Source organism: Esox lucius, chromosome 7 (genome assembly GCF_011004845.1).
Source record: "Esox lucius isolate fEsoLuc1 chromosome 7, fEsoLuc1.pri, whole genome shotgun sequence".
NCBI lineage: Eukaryota > Metazoa > Chordata > Actinopteri > Esociformes > Esocidae > Esox > Esox lucius.
The window spans coordinates 39,570,120-39,592,805 of NC_047575.1; the positions used below are offsets into that span (position 1 = coordinate 39,570,120).

The 22,686-nt window shown below is 41.6% G+C and overlaps 1 protein-coding gene across 1 annotated transcript; it reads right to left on the bottom strand.

The window, feature by feature from the left end:
- Positions 1-1,979: 1,979 nt before the first annotated feature.
- On the bottom strand, positions 1,980-8,539 carry LOC105011171 (UDP-glucuronosyltransferase 2C1). Its single transcript, XM_010871009.5, has 5 exons — positions 8,509-8,539; positions 8,017-8,165; positions 3,545-3,709; positions 2,649-3,362; positions 1,980-2,567 (listed from the first exon to the last, which is right to left on the bottom strand). Exons 2-5 carry the CDS (start codon positions 8,158-8,160, stop codon positions 1,980-1,982), a joined length of 1,611 nt encoding a protein of 536 aa, XP_010869311.5. The 5' UTR covers positions 8,161-8,165; positions 8,509-8,539.
- Between the last annotated feature and the right edge of the window lie 14,147 nt (positions 8,540-22,686).

The following is a 22,686-nucleotide window of genomic DNA, read 5'->3' on the forward strand; positions in this document are numbered from 1 at the left end:
ATCTTCAATGCTCTTACTGATGGAAGGAGGTTGTTGGCCAAGATCTCACGATACATGGCCCCATCCATCCTCCCCTCAAGATGTTTCCACCTCCAAGCTTCACGGTTGGGATGGTGTTCTTGGGGTTGTACTCATCCTTCTTCTTCCTCCAAACACAGCGAGTGGAGTTTAAACCAAAAAGCTAAATTTTTGTCTCATCAGACCACATGACCTTCTCACATTCCTCCTCTGGATCATCCAGATGGTCATTGGCAAACTTCAGACAGGCCTGGACATGCGCTGGCTTGAGCAGGGGGACCTTGCGTGCGCTGCAGGATTTTAATCCATGACAGCGTAGTGTGTTGCTAATGGTTTTCTTTGACCATCATTGACCAGGTCCTGCCATGTAGTTCTGGGCTGATCCCTCACCTTCCTCATTATCATTGATGCCCCACAAGGTGAGATCTTGCCCCAGACCGAGGGAGATTGACCGTCATCTTGAACTTCTTCCATTTTCTAATAATTGCACCAACAGTTGTTGCCTTCTCACCAACCTGCTTGCCAATTGCCCTGTAGCCCATCCCAGCCTTGTGCAGGTCTACAATTTTATCCCAGCTCTCTGGTCTTGGCCATTGTGGAGAGGTTTGCGTCTGTTTGATTGAGTGTGTGGACAGGTGTCTTTTATACAGGTAACGAGTTCAAACAGGTACAGTTAATACAGGTAATAAGTGGAGAACAGGAGGGCTTCTTAAAGAAAAACTAACAGGTCTGTGAGTGCCGGAATTCTTACTGGTTGGTAGGTGATCAAATTCTTATGTCATGCAATAAAATGCAAATTAATTATTGAAAAATCATACAATGTGATTTTCTGGATTTTTGTTTTAGATTCCGTCTCTCACAGCTGAAGTGTACCAATGATAAAAATGACAGACCTCTACATGCTTTTAAAGTAAGAAAACCTGTAAAATCGGCAGTGTATCAAATACTTGTTCTCCCCACTGTATGTTATTTAATTTTTTTGTAAGCAAAATAAACTCCTTTAATAAATCCTGTACATTTACTCCTATGAGGACATTTAAAAATAGATACCCATACATTTAGCAATTTTACATTGAGAAACGCTATTCTTAAATTATTGCACCATTTGCCTGCACAGTCTTTCAGGGTAATGAACCCCTCCCCTTTTTACTTCTAAAAGACCCATCCTCCCTAGAATGCTTAATTCATAACCAGTCATGTTACTGACCTTTTGCCAATTAATCTACTTTGTTGAGAGATATTCCATCTTACATTTCCAGTCTTTTGTTGCCCCTGTCCCAGTTTTTTAAACCTGTTGCTGGCATCAAATTTAAAGTGGGCATATATTTTTCAAAAAACAATAACATTCATTGGTTTCAACATTTGATATGTTGTCATTCTACAATTTTCAATTGAATATATGGTTCAAATGATTTGCACATCATTACATTCTGTTTTTTTTCACATTTTACACTGCAAGCTTTTGGAAATGGGGTAAAAAAACATATTTTTACATAGTCATTATGGGCAATTATTTGTATGTTGATGGTAAAAACAATTGAATTAATCATATATTCAGTCTATAACACAAAAAAAGTGACAGTGAAGGGCCTGAATACTTTCAAATGGCACTGTCTGCAGTAATACAGTTTGCAAACGTCATAGGCCATCATGAACATTCATTTAGCTATTTATCTGGGCAGTAGTTTTTGTTCCATGTAAAACCATTTTATTACAATTGAATGAATGATGTCCTACAGTACCTGATCCTTTTATACACTACCGAGTGTACAGCCATGCTAACTTGTCATTCTGAATGAGCATTCACAAAAACAGTGAAGTATAATCATTGAACATATTCAATATAAACATTATTTTACTATATGATACAAAGGCAACTTTGTCACTTTTTAATAATTGTTCAGATTAACGAAAAATTATGCATATAGATTGACAGTACAGTAGAACAACAACATATTTTGTTAGTCTATTTTGACTTTGTTCTTGTTTTTCCAGCAGGTTCTCCAAAAGAACCTGACCAGGAACCCAGTGCAGACCGGGACTGCTCCACCAGCAGCCAGCAGTAAAATCAGCACGTCCAAAGAGTGGTACGAATACCAGGGCAATCTGTAGACCGAAGTACGAAGATGAGACGCCCCCCTGTGGCGCATCACGTACTCCAGCCAGAAGAGGGCGCTGTCCATGGGCTTGATGGGTTGGTCCCTGTGCAGATCAGACAGCCTCTGCATGTTCTCCCTGTAGGAGGTCTGGGTGAGCACCTGGTTTAGAGCCTGCTGGAAGCTAGGTCCATTGATGTTGGCCAGCTCCAGGATTTTTGCGGCACCTCTCTCCTGTAGTCGGAGAAGGTTGTCGTACTGGTCAAAGAACAGGGGGATTCCGAGCACTGGGGTGCCATGGTAGATGGCTTCCTGGACTCCATTGGTACCCCCGTGGGCCACAAACACTCTGGTCTGAGGGTGACCCAGGAGGTCATTCTGGGGCATCCACTTTACTAACAGGGTGTTGTTGCCCAGAGTGGAAGGCCGCTCACCCACATGCCTCCATATTACCTTAGAAGAATAAGAATAGATATATAATTTACACACATTTAAAAAATGTCTTTACATGTAAAGACTAAACAGTCAGGATACCTTCTGAGGCAGCTTGGCGAACACACTGGCGATTTGGTCAGCGATATCAGCAGGAAGTGCGTTGACGAGACTCCCCAAAGACATGACCACCACTCCATGCTCCCCGGCACTCTGGACAAACTCCTCCAGCTCAGTAGGCAATGGCTGTGCCGGCTTGCACTGGAACCCTCCCATGTAGACCACATTGGGCATGGTCGGCCGGGGGAACTCAAAAACAAAGTCAGACCTCATCAGCCAGATGTCAGCCTCCTGAATCAGGGAGATTATATCACATCCCTCTTTGAAGTACTTGGTGCAAAATGCATTGTAACTCGGTCCCAAGAGAAACTTCTGCTGAAACTTTAATATGCTGTGGAACAGCACGTTCTGGACTCGTTGGACAAAGGTCATTTTGTCAGTGAACCCTGACCCTGGGCTGGGGATGTAGGACAGCGGAGATGGGGCGATGGCAAAGTGGCCTTCCCCACTGGTTATCCAGCGGGCGTTAAGGACCACAGGCAGTTTGAGGTGACGGGCCAAGAGTAGCCCTGTAGCTATGGCGGGGTCAATGAGAACCAAGTCGTACTCAGCCTCCTGGAGACTCTTCATCAGTTCCTTGTCATCGAAGATGTGAGCCAGCACATCAAGGGCCAAGATGTGGCCTTCTTCTGTCATGCTGAGGAACTCTTTGGTTAGTTTACAGAATGTCAGAGCCGATGCCCCCTCTCTCTGAGCCTGAATGACATGGAAGAGGGTATGGATGGGAAAATGGGTTAATGGCTGGCAGGCTGCCTGAAAGGGCCAAACCAATACAACCACTAACCAAACAATTAACTAATGCTTTTCTTACAACTTAATTATCCACTGAATTTATTCATAATAACGTATGCTTCTTTTATCTGTTTATAAAAAAATACCATAATATGCTTCTTTAGGAAGATCTCAATGAAGTTTTTAAAGGACTCCTTCTGCTGGATGGTGATGGAGGTATATAGTGGAGACTTCTCAGTGATGTACCAGCTGTTGGAATTTCTGACCACAGTAATGGTGTGGCCTCTGGCATGGAGCCCTTCAATAAGCACCTACACATTGATGATGTTAGTATCAATAAATCAAATGTAACCAAATGTATTACATGAAGCCCTTTATACATCAGCAGCTGCAAACAAGTGTTTTTACAGATACCCAGCCTGAAAGTCCAAAGATCAAGCTCTAACAAGACCTGATGCACAGGGGCTAAGAAAAAAACTCCCTAATAGGATCAAAACCTTGGACAAAACCTTGAGAGGAACCATCCTCTGCGGGGTGGGAAGAAGATCTGTAAGATTTTGTAAGCACCAGGTTCATGCTGTAGGGTGTTATTATTAATGTTTCTCTATTCATAGTAATTTTATTTACTCTTAGTCACAGATTTGGGTTTCAGAAAGAAACTAGCATGGATAATCTGCCTAAGACTTATTCGCAGCCATTATATTGGGTTAGACTTGGGTTTGTAAGGACATTTTGCAAGCAATCTTGCTGATACATGAAGCAAATCCAACACAAGAGAAACTAAAATTAGAACTCACTTTATCACCTTTTACAAAAAAAAGAAAATCCTCTTTTTGGCTATTATATAAAGGTTGATATAGTCAGAATGAAATGTCCAGCTGTACTGTAGGATCAAGCCAGCAAACCTTATCTAGAAACAAACTAACCAGCCAGCCAAGTTTTAAACTAATTGTGAATTCAGTTAACGTCAAACTAATGTCAAACTATTTATAGTGTATAACCTTTACTTTCTCTGATAAACATTTATTTAAAAGTAAATTATTTTGTTTCCTGCTGAGGCCATGGTTCTCAGCAGGAAACTGATGGAGTGCCTCCTCCGGGTAGGGAATGAAACATTACCCCAAGTAAAGGAGTTCAAGTATCTCGGGGTCTTGTTCGCGAGTGGAGCGGGAGATTGGCCGGAGAATCCGAGCAGCGGGGGCGGTATTGCATTCGTCACCATTGTGACGAAAAGAGAGCTGAGATGGAAGGCAAAGCTCCCGATTTACCGGTCAATTTTCCTTCCTACCCTCACCTATGGTCATGAAGGCTGGGTCATGACCAAAAGAACAAGATTGTGAGTACAAGGGGCTGAAAGGGGTTTTCTCAGAAGGGTGGCTGACTTCTCCCTTAAGGATAGGGTGAGAAGCTCAGCCATCCATGAGGATCTCGGAGTAGGGCCGCTGCTCCTTTGCATCGAAAGGAGCCAGTTGAGGTGTTCGGGCATCTGGTAAGGATGCCCCCAGGACGTCTCCCTAGGGAGGTGTTCCAGGCACGTCCAGCTGGGAGGAGACCTCGGGGTAGGCCCAGGACTAGGTGGAGAGATTATATATCGACAGGCATTGTCTCGATCTGCAACACAACCAAGAGGACTCTGGACAAGGAGAGCAACAGGTCCCCCAAGCCAGGTACTCCACGGGTGTGGGCCAGGACCTCATGCCCTCCTAAGTTCAAAACGGGAGGAGACTGGGAGAACTCAGAAAATGCATTTCTCATATCAACAAGGATTGATAGTGGAGAAGGAGAACTTAGTGGAGATGGAGAACTGACCCTTCTCCCCCAGCACAAAAATGTAGCAGCGTAAGACTTTGGGACTGAGACAGGGGGGTCCTGCGACACTGTGGCCCTATCTGGAGGAGGCCCCGGACAGGGCCCAACAGCCAGGAAATCAATCCACCCACATTGCCAAGCATCAACCAAAGTCTCACCCACCAACCGCAACCACCACAGTGTCCACAGAGAGACAACAACAAGAGAGACAACAACAAGCCAGTGACTCCGCCCCCGAGAGGCATTGGAGGGAGGGCATCCCAATGGCGATGAGAGCCCACCTGGCAAGACAGCAAGGGTGGACCGTATCAAGCCTTTCTGGTCACCTTTACGCCCCTGGGCCAGGCTAAACCTAATCATGACCATGCTGTAGAGATGAGTCTTTAGTAGACACTTGAGTTTGCATTTTTAACTTTAATTGGCAAATCATTCCACAGTATGAGAAAAGGCCCTGCCTCCGGCTGTTTGCTTAGAGATTCTAGGTACAATTAAAGGCCTGCATCTTGCGATCGTAGGTTACATGTAGGTATGTAAGGCTGGATCATTTCAGCGAGGTAAGTGGGAGCAAGTCCATGTAATGATTTATAGGTTAACAATAAAACCTTAAAATCAGCCTTAACCCTAACAGGCAGCCAGTGTAAAGAGGCTAGTACATGAGTAATGTGTTGTTCTAGCTGTGTTCAGCACAAAATTGAAGTTTATTTATTGATTTGTCAGGGTAACCGGAAAGTACAGCATTGCAGTAATCTAGAAGTTACAAAAGCATGGATTATTCTTTCTGCATCAGTTTTTGGTAAGAAATGTGAGATTTCTACAATTGTTTCGAAGATGAAAATAAGCAACTCTTGAGACATATTTTATATGTTCTTCAAAGGAGAGGTCAGGGTCAAGGGTAACGGCAAGGTTTTTTACCATTTTTTGAGATACGACCATGCAGCTGTGGAGGTTCACAGTGAGATCTGCTAACAACACTCTTTGTTTCTTGGGTCCTAAAACGAGCATATCTGTTTTCCTTGAGTTTAAGAACAAGAAAATCTCTGTCATCCACTTCCTAATATCTGAAACGCATGCTTCCAAAGTAGCTAATTTTGGGGCTTCTCCATGCTTCATTGAAATATATAACTGTGTGTCATCAGCATACTAGTGAAAGTTGACATTGTGATTGCGGATTATTTCACACAGAGGCAGCATATATAGTGAGAACAATAATGGTCCCAGAACCGAGCCTTGAGGAACACCAAACCTTTGACTTGTCAGAGGATATGCCATCCACACTAACAAACTGATATCTTTCAGATAAATAAGATTTAAACCAGGCTAGAACATGTTCACGTAGCCCAATATGGGTCTCCTATTTTTAGTGGGTTTGGTACACATCCGGAGGAATGGGACCAATTTATTATGTTTAACATTGGCTGACCTAGCACAGGAAATAGCTCCTTAAGTAATTTTGTTGGAATCGGGTCTAGCTGACAATTTGTGGATTTAGAACTCATTACAAATTTAGTGAATGTGTCGAGCGATACGGTATCAAACATTTCAAGTGTCTCCATTGACACCTGGTCAGGGTGGTTCAGGACATTCTCAGGACAACTGAGATTTTGAAGACTATAACTATATAAGGAGGAGTCGGTTATTTGTTTTCTAACAGTGATGATCTTTTCATCAAAGTAGTTCATGTATTCATTACAGCTAAACGGAAAACCCACTTCACTTGTTGGGCGTTGCTTTTTTGTTAACTTTGCAACTGTATAGAAGAGAAATGTATTGTTTTTGTTCGCTTCAATCAGGTTGGAGAAATAAGCTGATCTTGCCAATGTGAGTGATTTTCAGTATTGTATTGTACTGCCTATCCAGGCTAGTCTGAATACTTCCAACTTGGTGGAGCCCCACTTTCACTCCAATTTTCTGGAGGTTTGCTTGAGTGCTCTAGTATTGTCTGTGTACCAGGGAGCAAGTGTCATAAAGATATTGATTCCTCCTATGACCAGATATGATGCTGTGAGTTCCAAGTTAATGACAAAAAACTATGGATGCCTTTGTTTAACGTGTTTATACTGTTGTGCTCATAAGTTTGCATACCCTGGAAGAAATTTTTGGCATTGATTTTAAAAATATGACTGATCCTGCAGAAAAAAAAATTAAGGATAGTGATCATGTGAAGCCATTCATTATCACAGTTGTTGGACTCCTTTTTGAAACATAATGATAACAGAAATCACCCAAATGGCCCTGATCAAAAGGTTACATACCCTTGAATGTTTGGCCTTGTTTCAGACACAGAAAGTGACACACACAGGTAAAAATGGCAATTGAAGATACATTTCCCACACCTGTGTCTTTTAAAATTTGCAATTAGTGTCTGTGTATAAATAGTCAATCAGTTTGTTAGCACTCACGTGGATGCACTGAGCAGGCTAGATACCATGTTATGGGGAGCAGAAAATAACTGTCAAAAGACCTGCAAATCAAGGTAATGGAACTTTATAAAGATGGAAAAAGAAATATAAATATATTCAAAGCTTTGCAAATGCCAGTCAGTACTATTCAATCCCTTATTAAAAAGTGGAAAATTCAGGGATCTCTGGACACCAAGCCAAGATCAGGTAGACCAAGAAAGATTTTAGCCATAACTGCCAGAATAATTTTCTGGGATACAAAGAAAAACCCACAGGTAGCCGACAACACCTTGACACGCTTCACAGCTTCTGGCACAATGTAATTCTGCATGGGATGCTCTGGATGTCTAATACAAATTTTCACTTGAGAATATTAGAGTCCTGAGACACTGAAACGAGACATGGAGCACCTTCATGTTGACCCAGTGGCTTCCATCTGCTGGGTAGACGAGGACCTTTCCTCCATGGCAGGATGGTGTTGTGAAGAGAAGCAGTGAGGACAAAAGACAAACACCCAATAATAAAATGCCTCCGTGTTCAGGGCTGGAATGCATAGTGTCTACATGGAGAGGAGAAAGAGGCACTGCTGATTGGTATTGAGATGGCGCTTTGACATGCTGTTTGAACTGTGTCAGCCTGTACTACACCCAAACTCCTAACAGCTCACCAAGAGAGAAGCACTGGCGTAACTATTGGGGGGGGCGGTGGGGGCGGCTGTCTCAAGGGCCATGGTGGGTTGGGGACCCATGGCATTATGGAACCTTAACTAATATTACCATATTTTCTCTGCAAGCTAGCTAACATTATAGTAATAACATTAGTTAGGTTATCTTGTGTTTAATTGGTTGAATAATCAATAATATCTTAATCAACATAATAAAATGCTTTAAAAATTCACTTACCAGAATGCCGTAGATTTCACACAACTTCGAACAATGATGTACGGGACTACAAACTGCTTGTCATTTTTTAAACATTGAGGGTTCAAACTCCAGTCTTCCCCTGATAGTAGAGAAGTGCTGGTCTAGCACAAACTACGAAAACTACGTTTCCTGTAGATCTTGACCAGGTTTGCACACACTGCATTTATTATTATACAGTGGGGCTCGAAAGTTTGGGCACCCCAGGTATTTTCTTTTATTAATGTGCATAAAGAAGCCAAGAAAAGATGGAATAATCTCCAAAAGGCATCAAATTACAGATTAGACATTCTTATAATATGTCACAAAAAGTTAGATTTTATTTCCATCATTTAATCTTTCCAAAAAAATTGTGTCTGCAAAAGTTTGGGCACCCTGCAGAGTTTATAGCATGCACCGCCCCCTTTGGAAAGCTGAGACCTGACAGTGTCATGGATTGTTCTCAATCATCGTCTGGAAAGATCAGGTGATGTCAATCTCAAAGGTTTTAAATGCCCAGACTCATCTGACCTTGCCCCAACAATCAGCACCATGGGTTCTTCTAAGCAGTTGTCTAGAAAATTTAAACTGAAAATAGTTGACGCTCACAAAGCAGGAGAAGGCTATAGGAAGATAGCAAAGCGTTTCAGATGCCAATATCCTCTGTCGGAATGTAATTAAGAAATGGCAGTCATCAGGAACAGTGGAAGTTAAAGGAAGATCTGGAAAGACCAAGAAAAATATCAGACAGAACAGCTTGGAGGATTGTGAGAAAAGCAAGTCAAAACCCACCTTTGACTGCACGATCCTTCCAGAAAGACCTGGCAGACACTGGAGTTGTGGTACACCATTTCACTATAAAGAGATACTTGTTCAAATATGGTCTTCATGGAAGAGTCATCAGAAGAAAATCACTTCTATGTCCTCACCACAAAAAATCAGCATTTGAAGTTTGCAAATGAACATCTAGACAAGCCTGATGCGTTGTGGAAACAAGTTCTGTGGACCGATGAGGTTAAAATAGAACTTTTTGGCCGGAATGAGCAAAGGTACGTTTGGAGAAGAAAGGGCACAGAATTTAATGAAAATATCCTCTGTCAAACTGTTAAGCATGGGGGTGGATCAATCATGCTTTGGGGTTGTATTGCAGCCAGTGGCACAGGGAACATTTCACGAGTAGAAGGGAAAATTGATTCAATAAAATTTCTGCAAATTTTGGATGCAAACTTGATGCCATCTGTGAAAAAGCTGAAGTTAAAGAGAGGATGGCTTCTACATATGGATAATGATCCTAAACATACCTCAAAATCCACGGTGGATTACATCAAGTGGCGTAAACTGAAGGTTTTGCCATGGCCTTCACAATCTCCTGACCTCAACATAATTGAAAATCTATGGATAAACCTTAAAAGAGCAGTGCGTGACAGACAGCCCAGAAATCTCAATGATGAAGACTTTTGTAAGGAAGAAAGGGCGAAAATACCTCAAACAAGAATTGAAAGACTGTTTGCTGGCTACAAAAAGCGTTTACAAGCTGTGATACTTGCCAAAGGGGGAGGTACAAGGAATTAACTCTGCAGGGTGCCCATTTTTTTGGTTTTCTATTATTTTGAAAATGTAAATGATGGAAATAAAATCTAACTTTTTTTGACATATTATAAGAAGGTCTAATCTGTCATTTGAAGCCTTTTGGAGATTTTTCCATCTTAAAAAATGTCCTGGGATGCCCAAACGTTTGAGCCTCATATATATATATATATATATGTGTGTGTGTATATACACTCACCTAAAGGATTATTAGGAACACCTGTTCAATTTCTCATTAATGCAATTATCTAATCAATCGATCACATGGCAGTTGCTTCAATGCATTTAGGGGTGTGGTCCTGGTCAAGACAATCTCCTGAACTCCAAACTGAATGTCAGAATGGGAAAGAAAGGTGATTTAAGCAATTTCTCATGGTTATTGGTGCCAGACGGGCCGGTCTGAGTATTTCACAATCTGCTCAGTTACTGGGATTTTCACGCACAACCATTTCTAGGGTTTACAGAGAATGGTATGAAAAGGGAAAAACATCCAGTATGCAGCAGTCCTGTGGGCAAAAATGCCTTGTTGATGCTAGAGGTCAGAGGAGAATGGGCCGACTGATTCAAGCTGATAGCAACATTGACTGAAATAACCACTCGTTACAACCGAGGTATGCAGCAAAGCATTTGTGAAGCCACAACACGCACCACCTTGAGGTGGATGGGCTACAACAGCAGAAGTCCCCACCGGGTACCACTCATCTCCATTACAAACAGGAAAAAGAGGCTACAATTTGCACAAGCTCACCAAAATTGGACAGTTGAAGACTGGAAGAATGTTGCCTGGTCTGATGAATCTCGATTTCTGTTGAGACATTCAGATGGTAGAGTCAGAATTTGGCGTAAACATAATGAGAACATGGATCCATCATGCCTTGTTACCACTGTGCAGGCTGGTGGTGGTGGTGTAATGGTTTGGGGATGTTTTCTTGGCACACTTTAGGCCCCTTAGTGCCAATTGGGCATTGTTTAAATGCCACGGCCTACCTGAGCATTGTTTCTGGCTATGTCCATCCCTTTATGACCACCATGTACCCATCCTCTGATGGCTACTTCTTGCAGGATAATGCACCATGTCACAAAGCTTGAATCATTTCAAATTGGTTTCTTGACCATGACAATGAGTTCACTGTACTGAAATGGTCCCCACAGTCACCAGACCTCAACCCAATAGAGCATCTTTGGGAGGTGGTGGAACGGGAGCTTCGTGCCCTGGATGTGCATCTCACAAATCTTCATCAACTGCAAGATGCTATCCTATCAATATGGGTCAACATTTCTAAAGAATGCTTTCAGCACCTTGTTGAATCAATGCCACGTAGAATTACGGCAGTTCTGAAGGCGAAAGGGGGTCAAACACAGTATTAGTATGGTGTTCCTAATAATCCTTTATGTGAGTGTATATCACTTGACATTAACTTTATGGCTCACCAGCTACTGTGGCTAGTGGATTTCCAAAGTTACTAGCCACTCTGCATTTTCACTAGCCACCTTATAAATGTATTCAAATTCATTACATTGAGGGTTCAAACTCCAGTCTTCCCCTGATAGTAGAGAAGTGCTGGTCTAGCAGAGGTAGATTATTCACATTGACTCGTGACTACACATGCCACATGTCACACTCCTTCCACTGCGGGCAGATTGTTTGCAGTTTTTCACCACACTCTAGTATGTAATTGAATAAATCATTTCAAATGTTAGTTAGGAATTTCGTTCACTTGATCTGCTTTTCTTAGTTGGTCTCATATTTGAAAACCAGTTGGCACTAGGCTCCTAAGTCGTGGAGTGAGTTTTGACCAACGGCGATGTAGTGCACAACATGTAAATACTGTCCTCCAAATGATTGCACCATTGACTGCTGTCTCGATTACGTGGAGTTAATAGTGTCCCATTTGGGATGTGACCACTATCTGGGCCCAAACAACAACACTGGTGAAAAAAACAACCTGAAAATATACAAATCTCTTTAACAGTGGATATGTCTAATTAAATTAATCTGAAATGATTCTGAAAGCAACTTTAATTTGACAATTTCCAGCAGAGTACATGTTTTTAGGGTGGTGTTGATGGTGTTGAGAGTAGTGTTGATGTTGTTGAGGGTAGTATTGATGGTGTTGAGGATGGTGGTGAGGGTGGTGTTGAAGGTGTTGAGGGTGGTGTTGATGGTGTTGAGGGTAGTGTTGAGGGTGATGTTGTTGGTGTTGAAGGTGGTGTTGAGGGTGGTGTTTAATGTGATGTTGATGGTGTTGAAGGTGGTGTTGAGGGTGGTGTTGAATGTGATGTTGTTGGTGTTGAAGGTGGTGTTGAGGGTGGTGTTGATGGTGTTGAGGGTGGTGTTGATGGTGTTGAGGGTAGTGTTGAGGGTGATGTTATTGGTGTTGAAGGTCGTGTTGAGGGTGGTGTTGATGGTGTTGAGGGTAGGGTTGATGGCGTTTAGGGTGGTGTTGATTCAAACTGGATTCAAGATGTATCTATTGCAAAAAAAAATAACAATCAACTGGTACTGGAATTTTGTTCTGGCACCTTTTTTGCACAAAGAAAAACTTTCACTAAATGTAGAGAAAATAAACTTGTAAGCCACTGATAAACTGTTTATTAGCTGTTAAATGTTTAACAATGATTTATTAAACTGTTTATAAGGCCATGAGTGATTATCACAGTTCTGATTTTAGCTAGTGTTATTTGTAGTTAAAATCCCTACAGTGGCTGCTCTATGTCTGTCCAATAAAAGCACGGCAACATTTTGGAAACCGAACAGAACCCCAGAATGTCCCATAGAATGTTCCGGAGTAACTGACTACTCTATGGAACATTCTGTCAAACAAGACTACTCTGTCTGGAACCCTGTCTGGAATAGTTTCTCATAATGTTTTTCTAGCTCTATTGTATATTCATAGCCTATTGTGTGGAATCATTCATAGCTTAATTACTTCCATTAACAATGAAAGACAATGCACAGGCCTATGGAAAATCATGCTTGTGTTATCTAAGGTAAGCTGCACTGCAAATCATTTCTCCTTAGAGAAGAGGAGCTGGCTAATACATACCAAAGACCTCTAGCAATGGTGTTAAGCTAAAAGTATATTTCACTCAACTTTGTTCAAACTGCATAAAAAATGTGTCCAGGGTATTGGTTAAATAGGAATTACACCAACATGTAGAATTATTACTTTAATGTGTTATTATAATTGTTTAACCCCAAAGAGAGTTGACAGGATAATTATTTGTTGGAAACACACTACACTCATGTAAACATAAGCTATGGTCATGTTAGGAACTCTGGGATTAGTGAGAGTCATGGACTAGGTTAGTTAAACGGTTGAACAGTGCGAACAACCTAGTTCACTGCACATGACGAACGGTCCACAAATATTTTCTGTCTCTTCCAGAAATAGGAAAATGTACTTTGAAAGATGTTGTGGATTTCATGTTTAGCAGAATGTTGTCGTTTCTCCTCGATACACGTGTGAGGTTATCGTTTTGATCCCCTATGTTTTGAATTATAGATTTATGAACAACAGTTTGTTGGAAGAGGGAAGTGAAAGTATTATTTCAAATGCAGTGTTTTCAGCTTATTCCTCTTGAGTGGGGTATGAAAGGTGAAGGAGGTTTAAACAAACGCTTTGCAGTGGATATAACTAAGTCCAATTGCAAATTCCAATGTAGCTTTTTCACTTTTGTCTCTCTTCGATCCCGAAACCAGAAGAGCTTGATGGTGTGTGTGTGTGTGTTGAGAGAGGGCTCTTTAAAATGTGAAGTTCAAGAACCTAATTCAATGCAAAGAATTTCCCCACATGTACAAACCTGCTGTTCACAGAGAGACAACGTCATCACACTGAACATATTGCTTTAAGCCCATAAATCTGATTTACAATTCTAAAGGGACTTAATTCTTTATATTCTATGCAAGGACAACTAGGGACTCAGATAACAGCTCTTCCATGTCGCACAGTAGCTCATGACCTCTGACATGGGGCAGAACCTCTCGGGCTGACTTAACCCTTAACCTTATGTTGACCTTTCATCTGAAGGCCACGCCAAGCCTGTGAACATCTGTGCTGATAACTGAGCCTGTTCAGACATAATATCAAATGTCTTCCTGAATCAACTGTGAGTCTCTTTAAGGTAACGATGGGGCATGGTACTACACTGCTCCCTTTAATTAAATAATCTATTATCTACAAAAACAGCCAGGACTACAGAACCAATAAGCTTGTCAAACAAACAATCAGGGCCGATCACAGACCTCCTCACACTTCGTGGCTTGTCATTAGTCCCCACACTAATCCTTCTCTGGCTGCAGTCCAAATCACCCACTTTGCCCTCTTCTCTACATACCATGATTGATGAACCTAAAGGGCTATGTATAGTGAATTGGGCAGATGGCTATTAAATAGGGCTGCCATTTACATGTCAAGCCCTGTAAAAAGCAAGGGATGTATTCTCTCCGTTTTGAGATGCTTAGTCCATCTACAGTTGGCGGGATTCACTGGGCCTTTACATTCTGTTTAGGATGCTTACTCTGTCTACACAATTCTTAATTCAGAGGGATTCACAGGGCCTCTGCTTCTGTGTTCGTTGTCTGTTCCATCCTGTTCACTCCATGCCTACAACTGTAGAACACAATGCAGAAAGAAAGTTATTGACGTGATTTTTCCACCAGGTATCATACATACTGCATCTTTCTCATTGATTATAGTCAAATGCATGGTAGTTGGATAAAAAGGTCAGATCAGACCAATGGCAAACAAAGAAGATGGACAAGTTCTTAAAATAGATTTCTATAGGGAAGGAACCGTTTAATTAGTTTTGATGATGTATCAATACATGCTTCACAGACAGTTTTACAAACTATTGGTAATGCTAACCACCAGCCTTGTTCACCCAAACCTTAACCCTTATTTAAAATTGGAAATTGTCTCGAGCAGTTGCTTGCCAACAGGTTGTCAGACAACTGATACACCATCAACAACCTGCAGTATAGTTTCTACACTGGAATATCTGGACTCGAATGTAATGTAACCACAAGTGTTGTTTCTGTCCATGACCAACATTCATGGTTCCATCATCGCTCATGACTTCCTCTGTTCAGGCTGATGCAGGTGAAGTGTTCTGCATGTGTTTGTTCAGTGGAATGTCACACTGTACTTAACCATGGCCCACATGAGAGCATCTGAACCTCACTGACCTCTTGTCATGAAATTCCATATTCCGTAATGTAGTATTCGCATTCCACATGTTTTGGTTGTTTAAGCAGGATCATACTAATTAGACAAACATGCACATTTGTTTCAAACATGTTTCGTTGGAAGAATGACTGATTATAATGTAAACTAAATGGGTGCTTTGGTCGCAGACGCTCGTAAGTCAGCGCGGACCTAAGTCGCATTGGTCGTAAGTCAACAACTAACTGTAGTTTTTCACTCCTTGCTTTTTATTGTATTGATCACTGGATTTGAACTATATTCACCTGGTCTCAATCAGAAACTTCCCATTTTTTACAACTGTGCTTAAGTATTAGAGTAGGTAGTGTTAGAAATCGGCGGTTTCGTATAGTGGTCAAATAATGCAGAACCCGCATCAAATCGAGGGAGAAGTTCGCTCACGTTTATTGGAAAATTACAGCACAGATGTCATTCGGTGAACGTTCCATTATCTTCTCACTGTAATGTTGGTTACAAGCTAGCCTATACATTAAGGGCGTTTCTAACTAGCAAAGACCAAGTCAACCCCCATGCCATATGGCCATCGTAAAAATTCCTGTGGTCATTAGAGCACAACCTACAGAGAGATAATCCAAACAGAGATGTTTCACATTCACTTCCAATGAAATGTACATTCATATTGTAATTGTTAATGCTCAGATTCGACAGTAGGAACATTTGTATAGCTGTCCCCCTGTTATGGCATAGGTATTTCACTTCCTGGTTCATCTATATGGTGAACATTACTGTGCATGTCAATGTGCAGGGCATCTTACAGAGCCGGGAACATTCTTCCTGGTGAGGACTGGAAAGAGGCTGACAACACAGTCCAACTTCTAACTTGTCATAGGACCCGTTGTGTCTGTTTTATGTGAAGAGTTACCACATTTCTGGATCAGCTTCTGACAAAATGACGGATAGGCCTTCACACAGTACAACTACAGCCAGAGTGTTTCCAGAACCGTGGAAAAGAGAGCGAGGTATAGGGCGAGGAAGGGAGAAGAAGAGAGAGTGGGAGGGCTGGAGGAAGGAACAGAGAGATAGAGAGCGCATGAGGTGAGAGAGGGATGATAGTAGGAAGGGATGGAGAGAGAAAGAGGGTGATAGATGAAAAGAGAGATTGAGGGAAAGTCAGAGAAAACAGTAGACACCAAAAACGTCAAGAGCGGTTGGTGGAGGGGCGACCAAACCAAATGAATGAGTGGGACTGGTGGCATCAAATAGACATCCCACTGGAGTGCAGTCACTTCTGTGTTCTATGTACAGTTTAAACTCCAAAGAAAACATTAACTCAAAGCCGCTGCTTAACAAACAGAGAAAACCCCTGGACACATATCCCAGGTATTGCATATGCTAGAAATCAGCCGTTCATATAGTGTTGAAATAATGATTGCGTACCCGGTCGTTAAGGGAGTGAGTAATTCCATTATTTCTAGCAGCATTTGATAGTCCATTGTTCATGATGTTACAGACTCGATCTTACAAACTTCATCTCTTCTCAAACGTCCGGTCGTACCTCTACTTTAATGCAACCCAGAATACACACCTCAGTACTGTAAGCCCACTGGCTGATTACTGTCACGCTTTGACTGAATGTGACTTCCTGTGTACGGATAAACAGATGTTCTAAACATAACAAGCATACATTCATACACTTCTACACATATAAACCAGACCAATATCAAATGGTAAACTGGACAGTACTGCCTGGTACGGCAACTGCTCTGATCCTGATAGCAAGTCCCTCCAGAGGGTGGTGAAGTCAGCAGAGCGCATCATCGGCTGCCATCGGCAGAACATCATTAAAGACTACAACCACACAGGCTATTGTCTGTTCAATCTGCTGCCATCTGGTAGACCCTACCGGAGCATTGGGGCACGCATTTCCAGACTCACAAACAGTTTTTACCCACAGACCATAAGGCTCCTCAACCAGCAACACTGATCTATTGATCACATGAACACTTCAAAAGTTCTGGTCACTTTCTATGTGCATTGGCATATTTCAATGTATGCATTTACAGACACTAAAACACTTCTATTTATAATATTTACATTTCTATTCATACTGTCCATATTCTCATTTCTACATTATTTGACATTGCTCCATTCCCATTTCTACATTATTTGAAATTGCTTCTACTCATTATTGTTATGTATATTGTGTATTTTCTGTTAGTATTTTTTGCATTATATATTTCTTAATTACTACATAGATGTTGCGTGCCATGTCACAATAATTTAATTGTTCATAATGAGGCATGTTATTCTGTGCACCTGACATAACACTGAATTAACAGTGTATAGTCACCACACTGGGGTGGTCTACAGGGTCCTATAGTCACCACACTGGGGTTGTCTACATGGTCCTAAAGTCACCATACTGGGGTTGTCTACATGGTCCTGAAGTCACCACACTGGGGTGGTCTACAGGGTCCTATAGTCACCAGGTTGGGGTTGTCTACAGGGTCCTAAAGTCACCATACTGGGGTTGTCTACAGGGTCCTAAAGTCACCAGGCTGGGGTTGTCTACAGGGGCCAAAAATCACTAGGCTTGGGTTGTCTACAGGGTCCTATAGTCACTAGGCTGGGGTTGTCTACAGGGTCCTATAGTCACTAGGCTGGGGTTGTCTACAGGGTCCTATAGTCACCATACTGGGGTTGTCTACAGGGTCCTATAGTCACCATACTGGGGTTGTCTACAGGGTCCTATAGTCACTAGGCTTGGGTTGTCTACAGGGTCCTATAGTCACCATACTGGGGTTGTCTACAGGGTCCTATAGTCACCATACTGGGGTTGTCTACAGGGTCCTATAGTCACCATACTGGGGTTGTCTACAGGGTCCTATAGTCACCATACTGGGGTTGTCTACAGGGTCCTATAGTCACTAGGCTTGCGTTGTCTACAGGGTCCTATAGTCACCATACTGGGGTTGTCTACAGGGTCCTATATTCACCAGATTGCCCCTACACTCACAATAACATGAACAATAATGTGTTACAAACAACTGTTGGTCTCTTTTTTCTCTCTCTATCTCCATTTCTGTCTTTCTCTATTTGTCTCACTATCTTTCTCTCTCTGTCATTTCCCTAAGTGCCAGATATGTCTGTGTAATTTCTGAAGTGTGTGCTAGGGATGGAAACAATTGTGTTGAGCCTCAAGAGGAGGAAACAACGGGAACATCAGGTATTAGGACACACACACCATAAATAAACACACACAAGCACACACACACACACACACACTGTGGAAATTCAAACATGGACATGGACAGAAGTCCAAGACAGCATAATGACATGGAAAATTACAGCAAAAATCAGGAATCCATTCCTATGATCTACTTGTCTCCAGTGAGATCTCTGAACAGAGGTCAATTTGCCTTCAGACAGTGTGACCAACCGCAGTTCAGACCCAGGCCTCTGGCAGCACACAAGACTGTGTTGGCCCTAAGAGAAAAAGCGTGACCAATTAGCCACACCAAAAACAATGTTGAGACATCGGCAGTTTTGCAGGAACATTTGCACATTTAAGTAATTTATCATAACGCATTATCTATGTAACGCATTATCCACATGTGGGCTTACAGGACCAATCGGGGTAAAATGCCTTGCTTTAAGTCAATAGGTTTACAGTCTCACAAAATCAGCGTTTGCCAAAAAAAAGCATATGTGCCAAAAATCCATGTCACCTTAGCAGGGTTAACCGGTAGAGACGGAAAGAGGCCTCACCTGTGTACCTGTGTATTATGGCGTCTGTGTCACCCTGGGCCGCAGCATAGTTGCATTGGGCTAAAGCCTACCAGTTAGGGGTTTAGCACCAAAATCCGAAGTGTTCCTGATTTGAAAAACCATACCAATCAATGAACGTCATCACAAAGGAAGCCCTCATTCAGGGTTAGACAGCTGCTGCATAATCTGGACATTTGTATGGTTTATGGTTAATGAAAGTACGTTACCAGCTCCCACTCCTATTTCTATTCGGTTTAGAGCCAGTTTGAAGGGAGTAGTACACAATGTTGCATGAGATCTTCAGTTTCTTGGCAATTACCCTCATGGAATAGCTTTCATTTCTCAGAACAAGAATAGGCTGATGTGTTTCAGGAGAAAGTTCTTTGTTTCTGTTCATTTTGAGCCTGTTATCGAACCCACTATTTCTGATGTTTCAGATCCTCAGCTCTAAAAGAGTTTCATTATTTCTTTAATCAGCACAACAGTTTTTAGTTGTGCTAACATAATTGCAAGAGAATTTTCTAATGATCAATTAGCCTTTTAGAATGATTTGCAAACAAAATGTGCCATTGGAACCCAGGACTGATGGTTGCTGATAATGGGCCTCTGTACGCCTATGTAGATATTCCATGAAATGCCTGCCGTTTCCAGCTACAATAATAATTTACAACATTAACATTGTCTAAACTGTATTTCGGACCAATTTGATGTTATTTTAATGTACAAAAAAGTTAGCTTTTCTTTTGAAATCAAGGACATTTCTAAGTGACCCCAAACATTTGAACGGTAATGTAAATGAAATGCATTAAACTTTGAGGCAAACACATGACACGTAACACGTGAAAGGTTAAAGGGTATGTGCTGTACCAGTTATACAGGCTTAAGCTCACAGTTTCACAGAATTTGATGAGCAGACAAATCCCATTGTACAAAAGAAAAAATCCTGGAGCATAGAATTCCTCTGGGATATGATTCCTGGAACCCCATTCTACCAGAAGCTTACAAACCAACCCCAGAGAATCTCCCTTACAGGCATTAACAAACACTTCCACACATTCTCACATAAGTGGAAGCACCCACACACAGAGAGAAACGTCCTAAGAAATCTTCCTAAGAAGTAAGACACATACAGACAAACACAAACACACACGTTCAACTCTAAACGGTAACAGGTTTCCGTTCTTGGTCATTTGAAGCCATCCGTCGAGGGGACATTCAAATAAACAGTGACTGGTACCAGAGAAGTGTCATAAAATAATTTGTCTTGGCTGAGTTCCATTCTGTAAAAAGTGTGGACCCTTGTCAAAAGCCCTGGTGTCATGCCCTGGCACGGAGGTTCAACGCCCTCTCTCCCTCGTTTGGAGCAAACACACGTGTTAGTAGTTATTGCCCTCACCCATTCTATGGGGCCACAGGGTACAAGGGTCTTAGGTGGCCCCCACACCCATGTACAACTGCTCCTTATCCTCTTAGATTATCACACTGATTACGGAAACATTTTGAAATGAAATATATCACCTTGCTTCCTTTTCTCTTTCTGCTTTTCTTTTCAAATTGTCACAGTGTTTTTGATCCATAATTCATGAATGAATAAAATGACAACACTAAAATGACTTACTGGATGGATGCCAGGATGGGACCTTTTCACTCTCACAATTTACAAAAAGCTACTTGAATTTGACAGGACAAAATGTACATGCTTTAACTGGTTCAACAGAAAAACATATAAAAATTTTCATTGAAATATAACAGTGCTCTACAATTTTCTTCCTGCATAATTTCTGCACAAATTTCCTGGTATTATAAAATGTAAATAATCTGATGCATTGGTATGGCCTAAATGTTGTGAAGATTATGCATATACAGCTCCGGAATAAATTATGAGGCCACTGCACCTTTTTCTTAACAGTCCAAAAATGTCAAAAAGGAAGGTTTTGAGTGTGGGACAGAAGGGTTAAAATTAAGAGACTGCAAATGGAAGAGTTCTGTTACTCACTCAAAACTTTCCTTTTCTTTTTTTTTAAAGTGACGGACAAGTGAGGCTGACAATAATCATAGTATACAACTACAACACCTACAACATAGCTCTGCTATCTCTGCATCCCAGTTGCACATGCTACCTTACTCATTCAATTTGCCTCGATTGCACATCTAGAAAGCCATTTAGAACTGCCATTTGTAACCACACAACTATTTATCCCACTTGTAACATACGCTATACTTAATATTTTTACATTTTCTGCTCTCCTCTATTTGCCTTATTTGCACATTTAGTATTGCCATTTGTACTGCATTTGCCTTCATGCACGTCTGTACATTCCACTTGTAATATACATATACTTAATACTTGTAAATACTTTGCACAAGGACTTCTAGTTAGATGCTTACTGAACTTTGTTGTTCTGTACTTGTACTGTACAATGACAATAACATTGAATCTAATCTAATAATCAAATCTAAACACCAACAATAATACTCAGTATATATTATTTATTATTATTATTGGCTCATATTAATGGAAATGCAGTATCCCATATCAATATACTGGGTATAATATTAAAAACATAATATTAAATAGATAAAATATCTGACAAACGCTGCTAGTTAGAGACCCTGGTATTGGTTCTGTTGAGGCTGAAGGGCCCCTGTATAGGTTGTGGAGGAGGGGCCTAATTATGGTTTGTGGAGCAGTCCTGGTAAAAAGTGAGGTGGAGCCGTGGGGCCCGAGTCTGGGTTGAAGTGGACCTGAGGGACCCTGGTCTGGGTTGAAGTGGAGCCGGAGGGCCCTGGTCTTGGTTGAAGTGGAGCTGAGGGACCCTGGTCAGGGTTGAAGTGGAGCCGGAGGGCCCTGGTCTGGGCTGAAGTAAGCCGGAGGGCCCTGGTCTGGTCTGGGTTGAAGCGGCACTGGGGGGTCCTGGTATGTGTTGAGGTGGGGCCCTGGTAGTCAGGGAGTACTTGATGGGGGTACATTCAAGCACTATCAGACTATCTCTCTACATGTTGCATTCACAGTAGATTGTCCCAGGGGCCTATTATCGGCCATCGGGAAGCCTTGTAGCCAGAGGCCCCTAATGGTCAGAGGCCCCTTAATGGTCAGAGGCCTCACCAGTGTTCCTCATCACCATCGCTATTCACGTTCCCTCTTCCATGCTCTGTCTCATTGGTCTTTGGATTTTGTTCCTTTTCTAACGCTGTTCTTTTTTTGTTATAGTATATTTTACTTCTTAGTACTTTTTATCAAAAGTCCTCACTGTACCTGTGTCCTACCTCCTACACCTAATCTAACAAAGAAAAGCAAACCCCACAGAAATCAAACTTCTAGGTTAATCATGCAACACAGAAGACCTGGAAACAACGTGGTATTGCACAACACGGTCAATCTCTCACACTCACACACACACACTTCCTAATGACTAGATTAACGACTGAATAACCAGGAACCTAGTTAGAATTTTTGCTCTAAAACCTTAAGTCAATAATTGCTATCTCAGGCTGTTCCTTATAACAACCATATGTTTACCTTACTTAAGGGTCTCTTTGGAGAAAATATTGTTGAAACTCAACAAATTCCTCTCTTTAATATGATTTACAATCTAAAGTCTTCAAGCGTAGATAGCAGTTGGTTATGTTGATTTATTCGGTTGCACGGGAGCAAGTCAAC

What these genes read in the sequence shown, in the direction of transcription:
- LOC105011171 (XM_010871009.5), bottom strand. Translation starts at nt 8,160, where the DNA reads ATGCATTCCAGCCCTGAACACGGAGGCATTTTATTATTGGGTGTTTGT. An exon ending in GCCACTGGGTCAACATGAAG is followed by an intron (nt 3,710 to 8,016) that starts GTGCTCCATGTC and finishes ATCAATGTGTAG; the next exon opens with GTGCTTATTGAAGGGCTCCA. An exon ending in TCGCCAAGCTGCCTCAGAAG is followed by an intron (nt 2,568 to 2,648) that starts GTATCCTGACTG and finishes TATTCTTCTAAG; the next exon opens with GTAATATGGAGGCATGTGGG.